This window comes from Pteronotus mesoamericanus, unplaced genomic scaffold, assembly GCF_021234165.1.
Source record: "Pteronotus mesoamericanus isolate MK-2021 breed Mesoamerican mustached bat unplaced genomic scaffold, CSHL_Meso_final contig_246, whole genome shotgun sequence".
NCBI classification, from domain to species: Eukaryota; Metazoa; Chordata; class Mammalia; order Chiroptera; family Mormoopidae; genus Pteronotus; species Pteronotus mesoamericanus.
This window is the reverse complement of record NW_026555104.1, coordinates 7994480-8011524: the sequence shown is the minus strand read 5'-3', so window position 1 is coordinate 8011524 and position 17045 is coordinate 7994480. Positions and strand designations below refer to the sequence as shown.

The window sequence follows — 17045 nt, the reverse complement described above, 5'->3', positions numbered from 1 at the left end:
GTGTTGCAGGTTGTTAGCAGACCCTGAAGCAGCCCTGTCTGAGATAAGCAGGGCATGTTCTGCTCCACGAAGGAGGCACTCATCCCTCCCCGATCCTCCCCATAGTTGTCCCTTGTAGGATTTCTGTGCACTGGTCCTGGACCCTCTGTGGGGATGGACAGGCTGCTGCTCAGGTGGGTAACTGGAAGCAGATGATCGAGGCACTGAAGGCAATCTGGCGGCCATTAGCCCAGACCTGGGCTTGTCTGCTAGGTTCCTGCTGTCCTGGGGCCCTGGGACACGCATCCTAGGATGGCTTTGGGATCCCAAAGCCCTGCATGGTTTAGACACTAGCCTTTTCCAGCCCAAAATTATCCTAGTTGACTCAATTGTCAACCTGAATTGTCATCCAGGTTGACTCAAGAGCTGAGTGAGGACTTCCATCTCTCCACCTTCTCCCCAGAGTTGACTGTCCTCTGGGATCTGAGAGGATCCTAATGTCTCTGGCCCTGTCTAGGTGCCTCCTGACTCAAGCACTGGGATCTGGCTAGAGGGAAATCTGGGTTTCTCCCTGAGTCCTGTCACCCATCCTAGGTACTGAACTTGACTTCTAGGCCAAGGATCTGTGTGTCTCTTAGTTAGGCCTGTCCTGCCCACAGGGAAATACAAAGAGGACCAAGATAGGATACCTAATCCCTTTGCAATAACCAATGGTACTTCTACTCTTCTAATTACCTTTTACCATGATTGTTGTTTATATTTCACTTTAAGTGGTTAGCAAATAAGATTTTAAGTCTAAGCAGAAGAGGGTGAAATGAGGGTGTGTTGCTGAGGCATGAGCCCAGGAGTGAGGCAGGTGGGGAAGATGTTTTCTAAAGTGGTCAAGAAATGGAAAAAGACTCTCTGATTTACCTTTAGCCCTCTTTCCCTCTCTTACCTCACAATTCCCAGTTTGAATTTGACTTTGAACTTAGGCAGAGCCTGGGGGAGTGGCTGCACTGAAATTGCAGTCAAGTAATCACTTTACCATGTCTGTTTCCCTGTTTGCAAAGTGGTGACAGTAACGCACAGTGCACAAGGTTGTGGTGAAAGTCAAGCTGATGTACGTGAAAATTAATAATGTACATGAGAGTATTTCTTACTCTGACATGGTACTTTGGTTTCAGGTGTTATTGTAAGATATTTAACACCAAGGTCAATTTCATAAATTTTAAGGAGAAAGACAAAAACTTTAATGGCAATGAAATTCCATTAGAGGCAGGGAGTCCCTGTCACTGGGGGATCCATGAGAGGCAAGGTGACGGCTGATGTCCCTTCAAGACTGAGAGCACCCAGAAGGAGGAGGGTGGTAAGAAGCACAGAGACAGGGCTTGGAGTCAGACAGACTTAGCGTCACATCCAGCTCTGCCAGTTACTAGCTGTGACTCTCTGACAGGTCATTAAACCTCCCAGATTTCTCTGTGTACCTGCATGAAGTGTAGGTAATTCCTGCCCCCCAGGTTGGTGAGACAATTAGATGAGGTGCCGCTGGAACAGAGTAGACACTGAATGAATGGGGTCTTGGAAACCCATTCATTCAGGTCAAAATCCAATACTGGGGCCTATATTATGGCCTAGACACCGTGCTAGGTGCTAGGTGACCTTACACACCTTTCAGACAATTCTAGTTCACATCCCAGCTTTACCACATACTAGCTGCAGAAACATATTTAACTGCTTTAAGTCCCAATTTCCTCCTATTTAAAGTGAGGGAGAATAATGCCTTTATTAAGAGATCATCATAAGAATTATGGACTCCATGTAAAGTACTTAGCATGGTACTGGCACATAAAAAGTCTAAAAAGTGGCAGCAATTGTGATTGATGCAATCATGTTGAAACATTAAAAGGAGGGGTGCTGATGGGTCAGATTTAAACCTGGAGACACAAATGACTTTTCCTTATTGAGGACATTAAATCTATTCTTGAACTAGCCTCACCTACATTAAATAAAATATGGGATGTTCCTTTCCCTTATACATACCTGCCCATTGCTCCCTAAATACTTAAAGCAAGAGAGTTCCATAGACTCTGAAGAGGTGGGTAAAATACTAGAACAGGCAAGATAGGAAGGCTGTGTTAAGAGCTCTTTCAGGAGTCTTTTGAAGATTTTTAAGTATTTTGCCAAAAGAATAGTTGCCCTTGCTCCCCCTGATTGCGCAAGTGTAAACACCCTAATGTCCCCTGGGGAAATCCCTGTTTATGGTCTCTATGTCCACTGGTCCAATTGCCTTAACTTCGAGGAGGTGCAAACGTGACCTTTGTCTCCAGTGGGGATCCTGGCCCACCCTGTGCTGCTAGCTGCAGCCCTTCTCCCTTCTCCCTTCTCCCTGTCCCCTGGTCCCGCCCGTCGCCCAGGTCAGCCGCAGCAGTTGAGTTTGCTGGCTTTCGCTCCTGCAAGGGGAACTGGCTCCACCGTGGACTCTGTCCACACCCACAGCTCTGAGAAGGCCCGACCTACGTGTACACAACCTGTCCCTGGTTGGCCTCTCTCCTCGGAAAGCCATTCACTAGCCCCCAGAAGGGCCTGAACGCGTAAAACAAGTGTGGACTCACAAATTGGGGATTTCAAATTGCAACTCTTTCATTTGGGTTAACCTCCCTCTCTTTGCAATGCAGGTGCCTTGCCCTCTCTGTCTCCCTCAGCTTAATGCTCCTGCCTTAAGCCTTCCAGAGCTGCCACACCCCAGCAGGCTTCCTGGTGCTGGGAGTGGGTCTAGAGTAGAATGACAGTGACAAAAACTAAGCTTTATTTTCACTTCTTTCACAACTGTTTCCTGAGCACCTACTAAGTACCAGTCACTGTTCTAGATACCGGGGTCAGTGGACAAGAAGACAGTAAAGTCTCTGTCCTCATGGAACTTATATTTAGGAAGGGGAGAAAGAATAAACAAACATTTAGTGCACTTTCAGGTAGTGATATGTGCCATTAAAACACACACACACACCAGGGCCAGGGGAGCATGAATTATGGGAGATGCTACTTTAGATTGGGTGACCAGGGGAGACTTCTCTGTGGAAGTGACTCTCAGGCAGGCACCTCAGCAAAGAGGGAGGAAGCACCATGGGAATAATGGTGGTAAGGATCCCAGACAGAGGGCACAGCATTACCTTGAGGGAAGGTGAGCTGGGCATGTTTGAGGAATGTCAAGGAGACCCCATTTTTTTCTGTCATATTGTAATGAGTACTTTTCAATTTTAATTGTGATAAAATATACTTAACATAAAGTTTGCCATTTTAGCCATTTTAAAGTATATAATTCAGCTGCATTAAGTATCTGCAACCATGACCACCATCTACCTTCTGCACTTTTTTCATCTTCCCAAACTGAAACTATGCACTCATTCAACAGTACCTCCCCATTCCTCTCTTCCCCCAGTCCCTGGCCACCATTATTGCACTTTATGAGCGATGAGCACTTTAAATGCATCGCCTCATTTAATTTCCAAAACAACTGTAGGCTGGCCATAGGTTTTACTGCCATGCCCGTTCTACAGATGGAGAAGCTCTGAGTGAGCTGGCTGAGATCATACAGCTACTACTTGGAAGAGGCAGACCTTAAATGGTTTTCCTGGCTCAGGCTCATATTCTTAACCCCTGACCAGGTAGGGGTGAAGGATGCCACTTCGCTGCCCCTCTAAGAGTCCTGAGGTGGCCCAGGAAGGTTTATCAAGAGTTAGAGACAATGTGAGAAGCTTTCTTTGCTAGAGTAGGAAGGGTGTGTGGCACCCAACTGGTTCCGTCTGGAAGGAAGGGGTTGCTGCCCAGAGATGGGTGTTGGGGGTAGAGATAGCAGGTTCCTGGTTTGAGTGCTGTGGGTTTTGGGGCCAGGGAATCCTCTCCCTTACCACTTAGAGATTGAGAACTCTCTAATTTTGTCTCCTTGTCTGTTTCCTCCCTTGCAAACATAATCATGTTGACTTTCAGGAATGGTGAGAAAATCAAATGAGAAGGCATATACCATGTAAGTCAGTGTCTGGTACATAGAAGGTGCTCAACGAATGTTCACTCCTTGCCTTGGCAGCCCGAAGTTTCACCCAGAGGCTAGGAACCAGCCTCTTTCCTCTTAAATGCACTGTATGCATGTAACTTGAATTCGAGAATGCTCACGAAGTATTCTTCGTCTTATTTTGCAGACGAAGAAACCGAGGCGCAGGGAAGTTGCCCACAGCTGAATGGCAGAGCCAGGATTTAAACCAGAGAGCAGGCAGCAGAGCCCACTCAAGCAAAGACCAATCACACTGTGGAAACCGCTATTGCTCCCCAGCCCCCACTGGATGGCCAGTTGGGGCAAGGCAGGGGACCACCCCCAACCCAGCTTCCCTCCACTCTGCCAGGCTGGACCTGTCCTCTGAGGGGGCGTGAGGGCAGCTTATTGGGTCCTCAGAGGGACTGCCTCATGCAGCCCCAACCTCCGGCCCGTCTCGGTGCCTGGCAGTGAGAGCAGCGCCTGGCAGCGGGGGATTAGGGTGCTGCCTCGTCTTTTCGTCGCCTGGGGTTTGGCTGCGCCAGGGGACAGCCCACCTCCTTCCCCACAAATCCGCTCCCAGGGACCGCCAGCTAGACCCTGCCCCGAGTTTGCCATAGGCACAGAGCGGCCCCAGGAGCGCCCTGGAATGTGTCCTGCAGTCATAGCCTGAGATGATTGAGCCCTGCTGACCCAGAGCTGCAAGGGAGGGGGCCCGGGCAAGCAGCCCCTGCCCCTTAGGAGAAGGAGCTTCGGGCTGCGGGAAGTGTGGGGCACCGCCTTGGGGGAGGGGTGCCCCGACCCGGCAGCCTTTGTTGCGGCCACGGTGCTCACGTGCGCAGGCGCCCACAAGTTGAAGAAAGTTGGAGCTGATGGCCAGGTAGCCCTGCGCCACGTGCGCCCAGTTGGTGGGGATCCCTCCTTCTGTCCAGGTTGTTTAGGGTGGGTGTTCTGGGCGGCTGGGCAGGGGAAAGTGAGAAAAACTCATCCTGAAACACACAGAGGAGAATAGACAAAAGGAAACACACGCAAAGAAACATACAGAGAAAGACAGCAAAAGCTCAGGAAGCTCATACAGAGAAACACACGCAAATGCACGAGGAGAGGAAACAAAGCGGGTGGTCTTGGAGGCCATGGGGAGGGGGAGGGGAAAGGAAATTCTGAGAAGCGGCAGAGACTGAGGGAGGGGAGAAGCCGCGGGAGTGGAGACGGAAAAGGGAAAATGGAGACAGAAGTGAGAGGAGGAAAGGAAAAGGGCTGGAGGAGGTAGTGCTTTAAAAGAGACAGTTAAACACATTTAGAGAAAATGAGGCAGACCCGAGGATTAGCCCCGCTGCTCCCAACATACCGAAGGGGAGATAGAGAGATGGCAGAAAGCCCAGCCTTCTCACCCCTGTGGGCAAGGGAGCTCCAGGTGGGAAACAGCTCCGTGAGGACTCTGAGAAAGGTGCCCTTGGCACTATGAGCCAGCCAAGTCTCCACCTGGTCCACCTGGCAAAGTCCTCCTCATCCTTCAAACCCAGCCCCAGCATCACCTGCACCGTGAAGAAGGCTTTCCCAGCCAAAGCCATGCAAGCACAGTTACTCTCTTTTCTGTGTATTTCTGCATGTGGCACAGGCACTTGGGGTCCGTTGTCTTATTTCTCTCCAACTTCCAGAATCCAGCCCAGTGCTCACTGCACAGTAGATGGTCAGCAAATACTTCTTGAAGGACAACTAGGACCATTTGGTCTAAGACCTTCATGATTTTCAACTGATGTACTGAAAGAATTCTTAAAACATGCAATACCTTACTATTTAGTCAGAGGCAATGATTCCCTTAGATTGTCAAATTTAAAAAAATGACAACACACAACAAAACCATAGCTATCTGATGTGAATTAATCAAAATATTACCCATTTTTGTTACATCAGCGAAAAAATCTATTTTTGTAGTGTATGACAGAATTTAAGTAATTAGTTTATGTATGTCATGAGATGAAAAAGGTTGAAAATGCCTCCTCTAAGACATGGAATATAGAATTAAATCCAAATAGAGGAGTCACGGAGACTCTGTCAAAGCACCCTTTTTTGCAAGTGGAGAAGTTAAAACCCAGAGAAGGGAGGAGACTTGCTAAAAGGGACACAAGCAGGAAGCCTGCAATGAAAGAACATTGTGAAGGGGGAAAAATTGAGACAACTGTAATAGAATAAACATAATTTTTAAAAAAAGAATGAACATTGTGAATACATCCTTCTCTGAGATGCCTTTGTTCCTCCAGCCTGTGAGGTTAGAATAGGTGTGGAAGAACCTTCTGATAAAAACAATCAACGGAGTACAAACCATTTAATTCCAGTCATTAAGTTTCCAACACTGACTAAGGCTGCTTCCTGACTAGGTGAACTTGGACAAATTTCTTAACACCCCTGAACCTCAGGTTTCTCAACAATAAGATGGGGATACCACATACCTGCCTCATAGGATCGTTAGAAGAGTTACCACCAAGAGCCTGGCACGGAGGAGACCCTCAAACACAGTCCCGCCCTTCTCCCTGGGAGGGGGTGCTCTTTCCTGCACTTGTGAAGGTGAAGGCCGCAGTGCTAGTGAAAACGTTTCCTTTTGTCTCAGGACAAAAGTCCATGTTGGTCCAACTGGGGAACAAACTCTTTTAATAAAAGAAAAGCAAATTTGGGGCAGGTCCTACAATGCATGTTGATTCTGTTTAGGTGTTCAAGTCTCTGCAGGTGACTTGGGGCAACCTAACTTCCTCTCCTAACCCCCGCCTCCCCCAGCAGGTAAGACCCCACTGTGCCGCTCCATTCTGCAGCCTTTTTACCAGGTCTGCGCTGGGCTGTGTCTTTCAAGCTTCAGCTGGTGCAGGGGATGTGACCGGGACCAAGGGAGCCGCGAGCAGCATGGAGACCGTGGTCATTGTTGCCATAGGTGTGCTGGCCACCATCTTTCTGGCTTCGTTTGCAGCCTTGGTGGTGGTTGGCCAGCCATAGCGCTACCTGTAAAGTGCTACAGCCAGCCATGGGACCTCCTGCAGCTCTATGATTCCAAGTGAATGCACCCAGGCAAGGTGGGGGGCGTTAGGGAGGGGAGGAGAGAGGGGCTGTGCCCTGAGGCTCCAAGGAGAGAAAAGGAAGTTTGGTGTTGGGCAACTGGCTCAGCTTTTTGTCTCTAAGATGATACCTTAAGGCTCTCCTTCCTAATAAAGATTTTAGAGCTTCAGGATGTTCCTTAAGCCCCTCAACATACTGAGCTACCTCTGACTATGTCACTGAACTAATGAGAAAGTGAGTCAACATGTTCACCTAGCATAGACTTTTGGTCATCTATCCAAAACTGGCCACTTCACTTAGCACTTGGACAAGCCAAACTCTTCCCAGCCAAACTCATAGGAACAGAAATCTGATGCCCGAACTCCAGCCACACATCTAAGCAGCACTCACTGTTGTGAGATCTCAGTGTAGGACTGTCTCTCTCTTCACTCAGATTTCTTCATGACGCACTTTATGTGAAATACATTTTGTAAGCAAGGTTCTACTTTCAGCTGAGCGATGTTTTCATTGATAGATCCTTAAGGCGCCGTGCCCAGTAACCCTTAGTTTCTCTTACTCTTCAACCTGAAACCTACCAGCATCTCTGTCAAGTGGTTGATGATTAGTTTTTAGGCCCATTTTTATGTCCAGTAAAGCTGTTATTGAAAAGAAGGCTCTGTATAGCAGGTGGTGTTACTTCTCCAGTATTACTAGGAGGGGGTAGGGTTACGTGGGTGGACCAAGGTGGGTCCGAGAGTGACTCTGCAGACTAAATTGGGGGTGCGGGTAGGATGGGCATTAGGATCTTCGGCTTCTCAGGAAAAGGTAGGGCTGAAGGGAAAATAAGTTGCAAAAGGTTGTGACTTTGTCCTGAAGGAGGAGCCCTAACACATCGATGTGATGATTGTGGTTGCAGCCCTGCTCCTTTTCTTAGTGGCTCGTCTCATTCTCCGTCACCTTGTTGTTGTGTTTGTGCCCCTCTTGCCTTAGGATTCACTGTCTAGCCATGTGTCCTGCCTGTAACTGCAGTTCCACAGGGTTAGCTTTGGATCCAGGACAAGAGGGCCCTGCTTTAACATATTCACCGCCATCATCCTTTTGGGGGCTACGTGGGCCTCCAGGAGGCATGGGCAGCAGTTGTCCCTCATGTAATTGCTTCCCTGGGCTCTTCCTTCCAGGCCCATCGTGGATCTCATCGAAGCCATGGAGACCCAGTCCGAGCTGTCTGAGGTGGCCCTCTAAACATGAGCACTGACACATTCTTCTCGTCTCCTCAGGGGTCTCATGTCCCACTGCATTGCCATCTTGAGGGTAATACTCTTTGACTACCCCAGAAGATAAAGAAGGGTGGTCACCAAGCACCCCTGTGCACAGTTTGTTAGAATGTAAGGGGCCTTAGGGTTGGCATGGAGCCATTGCAGGAGGTCTTTCTGAACATGCCTGAAACTTGGAGTTTCTCCTGTTTACTCCTACATGGACAGTCTGTTATACATTAGAATTCCTGACGCCCTTTCAAAGGCTTTATTTCACCTGGTCCTCGCAACCAAGTGACCTGTGGGAAAGACCACATGGGTGGTCACAAGCCACTTTTTCACCTACGGTGGAGATAGCTGTGTGCCTGAGACTATAGAGCTGCTGAGGGAAAATGAGACTTTCCTCCTTCTCCTTGGGCGCTTTCCTTCATTAAGCTCAGCCCTCTACAGAGACTTGAGCTCATATATGGACTTCTCCAATTACTAGAACGTCCTTTACTAGCCCTCGTTGGCTTTGACAGTAGTCAGCCAAATGGGATAATCAGTGTTAAAGAATCCAAAACATTAGTACTTCAGCTTGAAAACAGATTTTTTTCCTTTATTTTATATTTTTATTTTTTCTATTACCCTTTATTCCTCCTATACCCTCTTCTACCTCCACCCACCATCCTCTCCCCTGCAATTACCACACTGTTGTCCATGTCCATGAATTCCTTTTTTCTTTCTTTTATACTTGATCCCTCTATCCCCCTAATCCTGCCCCCAGCCTGAGCTGTCAGCCTGCTCTCTATGAGTTTTTTTTCTATTTTGCTTGTTAGTTCACTTTGTTCATTATATTCCACATATGAGTGAAATCATATGGTACTAGTCTTTTTCTGACTGGCTTATTTCACTTAGCATAATACTCTCAGGTCCATCCATGCTACAGAAAAAGGTAAGATTTCCTTCTTTTTTACTGCTGAGTAGTATTCCATTGTATAAACATACCACAGCTTTTTTATCCACTCATCTACTGATGGGCACTTGGGCTGCTTCCAAATCGAGCCTCTTGTAAATAAAGCTGCAATGGACATAGGGGTGCAATATTATTTTGAATTGGTGTTTCCGGTTTCTTTGGTTAAATTTCCAGAAGTGGAATCACTAGATCACAAGGCAGTTCCATTTTTAATTTTTTTTTTTTTTTGAGGAAACTCCATACTGCTTTTCACAGTGGCTGCACCAATCTGCATTCCCTGACCTTGATATGAGAGGTTTCTACCCCACCCTCCTCACCCAGCCATGTTTTTAGTGTTTGGCTCTCCCACTTCATTTCTGTGTATTTTGCACTTCAATTTGCCCATTTGGTTAGGGAGCTGAGCTGTGGGATCTGACTTACCCCCACATCACGTCTTTCCTCCTTGCTGTCTTAGATCTGTCACACTTTGACAGAAAAACTTGTTGCCATGACGATGGGCTCAGGGGCCAAGATGAAGAATTCAGCCAGTGTCAGTGACATCATCGTGGTGGCCAAGAGGATCAGCCCCAGGTGAGCAGGCAGGGCCTTAAGTCCCCACACGTCATGGGTAGGGGGACTGTAAGCTGAGGTGGCTTCAGGGCCTGGCTCTCCCAGGAACCCACACAGGCACCTTCAGTTCTTTATGTCCTAGTCACTCACAGAGCATCCAGGAGGGTTCAGGTGTTGGGAGGCTTTCAAGCTGAGATGTTCTCACACAGCTGCCCACCTCCAGAAGGCTTTTTGGGAAACTGCAGCATCTTACCAGTGCTGACTCTTCTTCTCCGCAGGTCCCGCTGTGGTTGGCCCCCCTTTCTCAGGCCTTACCAGCTGGGGCTGCTTTCCTCCCCGTTGCCACTCCTTTCTGCCGGGCTCTGCGCCAGAAAGCACATTTCCCACAGGGGCCCACACCCCCAACTGCAATGACCTCCTGGTCATGTCCCATGTCCTGTCCCCCACCCATACCCGTGCTGGAGACGAATTTGGGGGTGGCTGTCATCCTCTGCCTCATCCATGGCCCGGCCCGCAGCCTCCAGGACTGGGTGGGAGGTGAAGCCATACATCACTCAGATCTCCCAAATTCCAGGCATCAGCGAAATCCCTTGTGGGAGGCAACCAGCAGATTGCAGTCAAGAGCTACACCCCCTCCTGCGGGCTCAATTTGGTGAAGAAAAATAAAGCCCCTTTCTTAGAGGGCAGGGCTGTGCTAAGTTTGTGCTGCCATCTGGTGGCTGGTATGTGGATATTCTTGAGTGGGGTGTTGTCTTTGTTCAGGAAGATTTCTCAATCAGCCACATGGCCTTGTCACTGGGAAGGTGCCTCCATATCCCTCATGGCAATGGTGGTACCCCCTGAGTTCCAAGATCCCTTGCTTTCCTGGTTGCCATGGCCTTGGGTGAATCACAAGAAACCAGCCCTCTGTGTGAATATGAAAGAGTTGGTGCACATGATCTCTGTCCATGGACTTCAGTGAGTTGACAAAGTGGGAGGGACTGAGCCCAGTACAGTTCTTGGCTTTCTGTGAAGTTCTCCCTGGTTGGGTGTGGTTACATTGTTATCTGTAGAACATGAGTTCTTGTGGTATTGCAAGGGAAAGAATTTCCTGAGACCCATACAAGAAGATGGGCTTGGTGGTAAACTTTACTGATGACGTAAAAATAAGGGGGTTCCCCTCCTGAGTTTCCAATGTCCCATCTCTGTCCATTGCACCATGGGAAAGGTCCAATCTTGTCTTCAGTAGGGCCAAGATGAAGACCACTGCCCAGAGTTTATGTTCCCTATCAAAATACAGTCCAGCCAAGCATCCAGCTAGCTTAGAGTATGTTTCCAGCTGTAGTCCATTGCTGTGTTACTTTGAGCCTGCATGTAAAGTATCCATGGTCATGGGCCATAGAGCTTCTAGGGCCACATGCAATGGAGAGAACAGGTGAGTGCACCACAATGACCTGGGCAAGAAAGAGAGAGAGATAGAGAGAGGGGCCATGTGCTACTTAGCTCCCCTAGAAATATATTAGCTTGGGCTTGAAAAAGATCAGGTGATTTTTTTAAAAAAAACCTAACGAACTTCCCAACTTTTTACAAGCTTTTGATAGGTTTACTCCCTAGTTAGACTGACAGGCCACTTTAGTCAAGCATCTCCCCTAGTGCACACCAACCATCAAGTAGCAGGGTCGAGAAAGGAGTACTGTTAGTCCCCTTGGCAGAGCAATGCTGAAACCCCCTGGGGTGGGAGGCTGTAGCTTCTGATGGAGTAAACAGGTGCATTCTCCCCATTTTATTAAACTCAATGTCTAACTCCCTTTGCTCCCCTTTCTCATCAATAATTAGCTAAGTACCAAAGTAACAACATGGCTTACATTAGAGTATGTTGTCCCCTGACTCGAAGACCCTCTAACACAGACTCTGGGCAAGCAACTGACTGTTCTCTGGCCACTCATTATTTATAGAGATTCTGCAATGTTCATTCCGGCTGGACCTTCCTTAAGCTTCCTGTCACTCCTAAGAGACACCCAGTGGGCCAGACAAATTCATGATACCAGTTATAGGGCAGCATTGCCAGGAGGGGTTAGAGGAGGAAAGACACTGAGATTTCTGAGGATGTGTGAAGTCCTGGGTGATCAGGTTAGCAGTGGAGCTAGAGTGTGGGGGTGGGCTTGACATGGTGCTCATTGGTCCATCCTGCAGAGCACTTGGGATACAACCAGAATGTTCCCTACCGTAATTCAATCAGCGTCCTTGCTTTGGCTTTTTGTCCTCACATTTCTTTCTCCTTCTGGCTGATTCTGTCCCATTGATATTCTTGTTCCATTTATTCCACATGGTGTGTTGGTAGCATGTTAGTTTCAAGGACAATGGCTTCAGCTCTGGACACTGTGGAGAAAGGGGACGGCTAAGCAGAGGCCACGAGTGACCATGTTACTGCACTTCTGCATTTTCTCACCAGCTCCTCAGCCCCAAGACAAGAACGTTTAGAAATAAAATAGTACATTATTATTTTTTTCTTCCTGGTTATCAAGTGGTCCGAGATCAAAAATCTGGAGTGAGACCTTGTGCTATGCAAATCAGAATGAACATTTTGTTCCTTTCTGAACTAGATTTTAAAAAAATTAACCATAAACTATACCATATGTTTTTAAAAATACAATGGAACAGTTTGCACCCAAATTAAACTTGGGTTTTTTTTCGTATTATATATAACTTTTAATTATGGTTTCTTTAAAACACAAAAATATAAATAACTGTAAAAATTAAAACACTGTAGATTTGATCATGTTGAAAGTGAAGTATCCCCTAATTCTGCTCCCTCCCAATTGGTGGAGCTGACTGCTATTGAATAGTGAGTGTTTCTCCAGACTTTTCTTTTCTACATTTCACAGTTTTTGTTTATTTTTACACAAATGGGATTAAACCTTATATTTTATTTGGCAGTTTGTCTTTTTAATTAATAGTGTATTTTGAACATTATCCCAGATGTTTGAATATGTACTTTTTTTTAACTATTGGAACTATAACCAAAGCAGCAAACAAAATACTCTCTAAACTGAACCTGAGGTCTTCCAAAGTCTCTGTTGAAGAATATAGAAGCAGTTAGAGAAAGAACCACAGAGGATGTGGGCTTGAATATCAAAAGAGAAGAACTAGGCCAAAGAAAGGTAGAAAGGAAGGAGGGATAAAGGAGATACGCAGAGTGAAATACTGAATACCCTTTGCCTCCCTCAGAGTGGATGATGTTGTGAAGTCGATGTTCCCTCCACTGGACCCGAAGCTCCTGGATGCACGGTGAGTGGTGGTTTTCTCCATGCTGCGGCCTCACCGGTTGTTTGGGTGGTTGAGGAGAAGGCTGTTCTGCTGGATTCCTGAGCTGTCCTAGGCCTTGGGTGCCATTCAGTGCAGTGTGAATGTCCGGCCAGCCAGTGAGCCCAGCCTGGCTCGGGGGTAGAGGCCACTTTTCATCCTGAAACCCTGGAGATGGAAGAGCCAGTTTAGATCTTCAAATTTTATGATTACACGTCCGGCCCCACTGAATCCTGTCAGCACTTTCCCCTCCCTTCCATGTCCCCATCGCGCGCTCTCTGCTCTGTGGACCCTGGAAGAAAACACGCCTGAGCTGTGAGTGCCGCCCAAGGGGTCAGCGGGGCACGTGGTGAGCAGGGCGATGAGAACGGAATACCCAGGAACCCCTCGCCTGTGATCCTCCCCGATACACAGAACATACTTAGCGCCTGAAATGCTGTCTTTCTGTACCAGATGTAAGCCTATTATAGAGACAGATTCTCTGTCTCTCAGATTTCTGTGACTGTTTCATAGACCTGTGGTGTAACGCCTGCCAGCTGGGCAGTGGGTCCCTGTGCGGCAGCTGTGTCTGTGGGCTGTGCTCTGTAATACATTCCCAAGGGCATTCTGCACACTCACTGTGTAAAAGATATTCTGTAGTGAATCTTTCAATACAGGTAAAAAAAAAAATACTCCCCCTCAATTGGGTTTTCTATAAATTTTTTTCTTTTAGAGAAGGGTAAACCTGCCCTGGGCTTTATTGACTCAGAATGAATAAGTGGGGATATGTGCTCATGCAATTGACTAGATCCAAATTATCCCATAAAATCCTCTTCTGGAAGCGGGTGCCACAGACTTAAATAAGCTGATGAGACACAGCATATTAATTTCTCCCTGTAGGGCTTTATTATGCACGCTGTAGGCTCTGAGAAGGGCTTTAGTTCACCTTATTTAAACTCGCCATTCCCAAATTCGTTTGAGCATGGGACCATCTTTGAAGTACATACTCAACAACCTCCTGGGGAAAGGACTTCAGTTTGGGGAACAGATTTTAGACCATCTGGGCTTTGGTACAAAGTCCCTTCTTTCCTAGGGAATCTGATTCTGCTGGCTTTCTTCTAGGACAACTGCCCTGCTCCTGTCTGTCAGTCATCTGGTGCTGGTGACCAGGAATGCCTGCCACCTGACCGGGGGCCTGGACTGGATCGACCAGTCTCTGTCAGCTGCGGAGGAGCACTTGGAAGTCCTTCGAGAAGCGGCCCTGGCTTCTGAGCCAGATAAGGGCCTCCCGGGCCCCGAAGGCTTCCTGCAGGAGCAGTCGGCCATTTAGAGCCTGCTGGCCAGCAGCTGACCACAAGGGCCAGCCTGCCGCCGTCTGTGGGTGGCGCAGCTGGGCCTCCTCCTTTCTGTATTTAGTTGCTCTACACGGTTTGGGAGCGCGCTGTGCGGAGCAGAGCGGGAGAGCCTGTGAGTGGAGGCCTCTGCTGCAGTTGCGATGCTGGCTGGTGAGTGGCAGTGTAACACCACAGTTAGGGGAGACGTCACCCTCTGTGCGCCAGACCTTTGAGGCCTGATGGACTCTAATCTTCGTTTGGCTCACCGAGTGCTTTCAGGAAAGTGGAGCCACCGTCTAAGAATCGGGAGGTTTCACATGACAATCAGCCTGTCTGGCTTTCTGGAACAATCAGAAGGTGAGGCAACTCTGATCCGCACTTTCAAAAGAGGACAATCAATTGGAACTAAGTAGGAGTCGCCTCCTCTAACAAGGCTTGTACTCTCTCACCTGGCCCGTTTCATGTACTCGTGTTATCTGCCTGGTCCCTGAGGCATCGGAGCCCCTCACAGGTGTGGGTTTGAAGGTGCGCACTGCAGTTGATTATTCCCTTTTCATCATTACGCCTGCATTTTACCTGCTGCCTCTAGGTGGATAGTAAATGTATACTTAGGTTTCCCTCAAGCGTGTGGTTACTGAGTCAAATTCAGATGTGTGTGGGACACATTTGTCTGAGAACTGAGGGTGGAAGGAGAGGGCCTGGGAATCCTCACAGTGCACGTGGCTCAAAGTGAAAAATTTAAAAGATTCCTGAGTTCAGGCAGAGTGGAAGATATCACCATATAATAGTTTTTCCATTTTCTTATTTTTTATTTTTCAATTACAGTTGGCATACAATATTAAATAGTTGCAAGTATATACCATAGTGATTAGACATTATATAATTTACTAATTGGTCATCCTAATAAAACTTGTACCTGCCTGACATCACATATAATTATTAGAATATTATTGTCTATATTCCTTATGTCATACTTTACATTCCTGTGGCTATTCTCTACCTACCAATTGGTACTTCTTAATCCCTTTACCTTTTTCACCACCCCAACCCCCTTACCATATGCCAAGCATCAGAATGGTCTCTGTATCTGTACATGTTCTGTTGAATCTGTATATGTTCTGTTCATTAGTGCTTTTTAAAAAAAATTCAGTTGTTGATAAACATGTATTACTTGTCATTTTATTGCTCATAATTTTGATCTTTTTTCTTCTTCCTCTTAAGACTCTTTAACATTTTATGTAATACTGGTTTGGTGGTGATGAATTTCTTTAGCTCTTTCTTGTCTGGGAAGCTCTTTATATGTCCTTCTATTCTAAATGATAGATTTGCTGGGTAGAGTAATGTCGGTGACTTTCATCACTTTGAATATTTGTTCCCAGCCCTTCGGGCCTGCAAAGTTCTGCTCAGAAATCAGGGGACAGTATTATGGGAGCTCCTTTGTAGATAACTGCATTTTTCTCGCTGCTTTTAAGATTCTCCCTTTGTCTTTAACCTTTTGCATTTTAATTATGGTGTGTCTTGGTGTAGGCCTCTTTGGGTTCATCTTGTTTGAGACTCTCTGCACTTTCTGTACTTGTACATCTATTTCCTTCTCCAAGTTTTATGTCATTATTTTTTCAAATAGGTTTCAATTTCTTCCTCTTTCCCTCTGGCACCCCAGCGTGTGAATACTGGTACACCTGAAGTTGTCCCAGAGGCTCCTTATACTAACTTCATTTTTTTAAATTCTTTTTTCTTTTTGCTGCTCTGATTGGGTGTTTTTTTGCTTCCTTATATTCCAAATCATTGATTTGATTCTCAAACTCATCTACTCTGTTGATTCACTGTAAACTATTCTTCATTTCAGTTACTGTATCCTTCATTTCTGACTGGTCTTTTTTATGGTTTCCATGTTCTTTTCTGTGCTGTTCAAGTTCTAAGTTCATCTACTCTTCCCCTAAGTTTACTGTGCATCCTTATTATAACCAGTGTTTTGAACTCTCCATCTAGTAGATTGCCTGTCTCCTTTTTGTTTAATTCTTTTTTCTGAAGTTCTATTCTTTCATTTGGGACATGTTTCTTTGTCTCCTTCTTTTGGCTACCTCCCTATGTTTGTTTCTATATATCAGGTCGAGCTGCCGTGTCTCCTGGGCTTGGCAGAGTGGCCTTATATTGTAGGCGTTCTGTGAGGGCAAGTGGCAAAGCCTCCCTGATCATCCAAGCTGGGCATTCCAGGTGTACCCCCAATGTGGATTGTGTACACCCTTGTCTGGTAGTTGAGCTTTGCTGTTGGCATGTCAACGGGAGGGATTTACCTTCAGACTGACTGGATGCGAGGACAGGCTGTGACTACCAACCACTGTGGAGGATCAGCTATACAGAGGCCCACCCATCAGAATAGGACTTACTTCAGCAGGACCCTGGTGCCTGCTGAGTCTACCCCTTGAATGTATTGGTGTGGAGATGGTTAGGTGGTGCTTTGATGTGGCCTGAAGCTACCTACCGGGTTGCTGACCCTGGGCCCTTCTGAGAGGTTCAGGCCAAGGTCAGCTACTGTCTTTGTTCTGCCCAGGGCCACCTGGTATGAGCTACATAGCGATCTGCAGATTGCTGCTACTTGTGCTGGGCTTGGAGGTGCCCAGGGGAGGCCAAGCTATGAGCAAAGGCTGGCTGCTGATAGTGCTTGGCCTTGGGTCACTTAGTGA

The 17045-nt window shown here is 47.1% G+C and overlaps 1 protein-coding gene across 1 annotated transcript; it reads left to right on the top strand.

Moving 5' to 3' along the window:
* The first annotated feature begins 6880 nt into the window (after positions 1-6880).
* Positions 6881-15077, top strand: LOC129070130 (transmembrane protein 98-like). The gene is given in 6 exon segments (XM_054572930.1): positions 6881-6952; positions 6985-7028; positions 8188-8320; positions 9672-9787; positions 12974-13033; positions 14150-15077. Coding segments are annotated over 6 exon segments (633 nt in total). The 3' UTR covers positions 14358-15077.
* The last annotated feature ends 1968 nt before the right edge of the window (positions 15078-17045 follow it).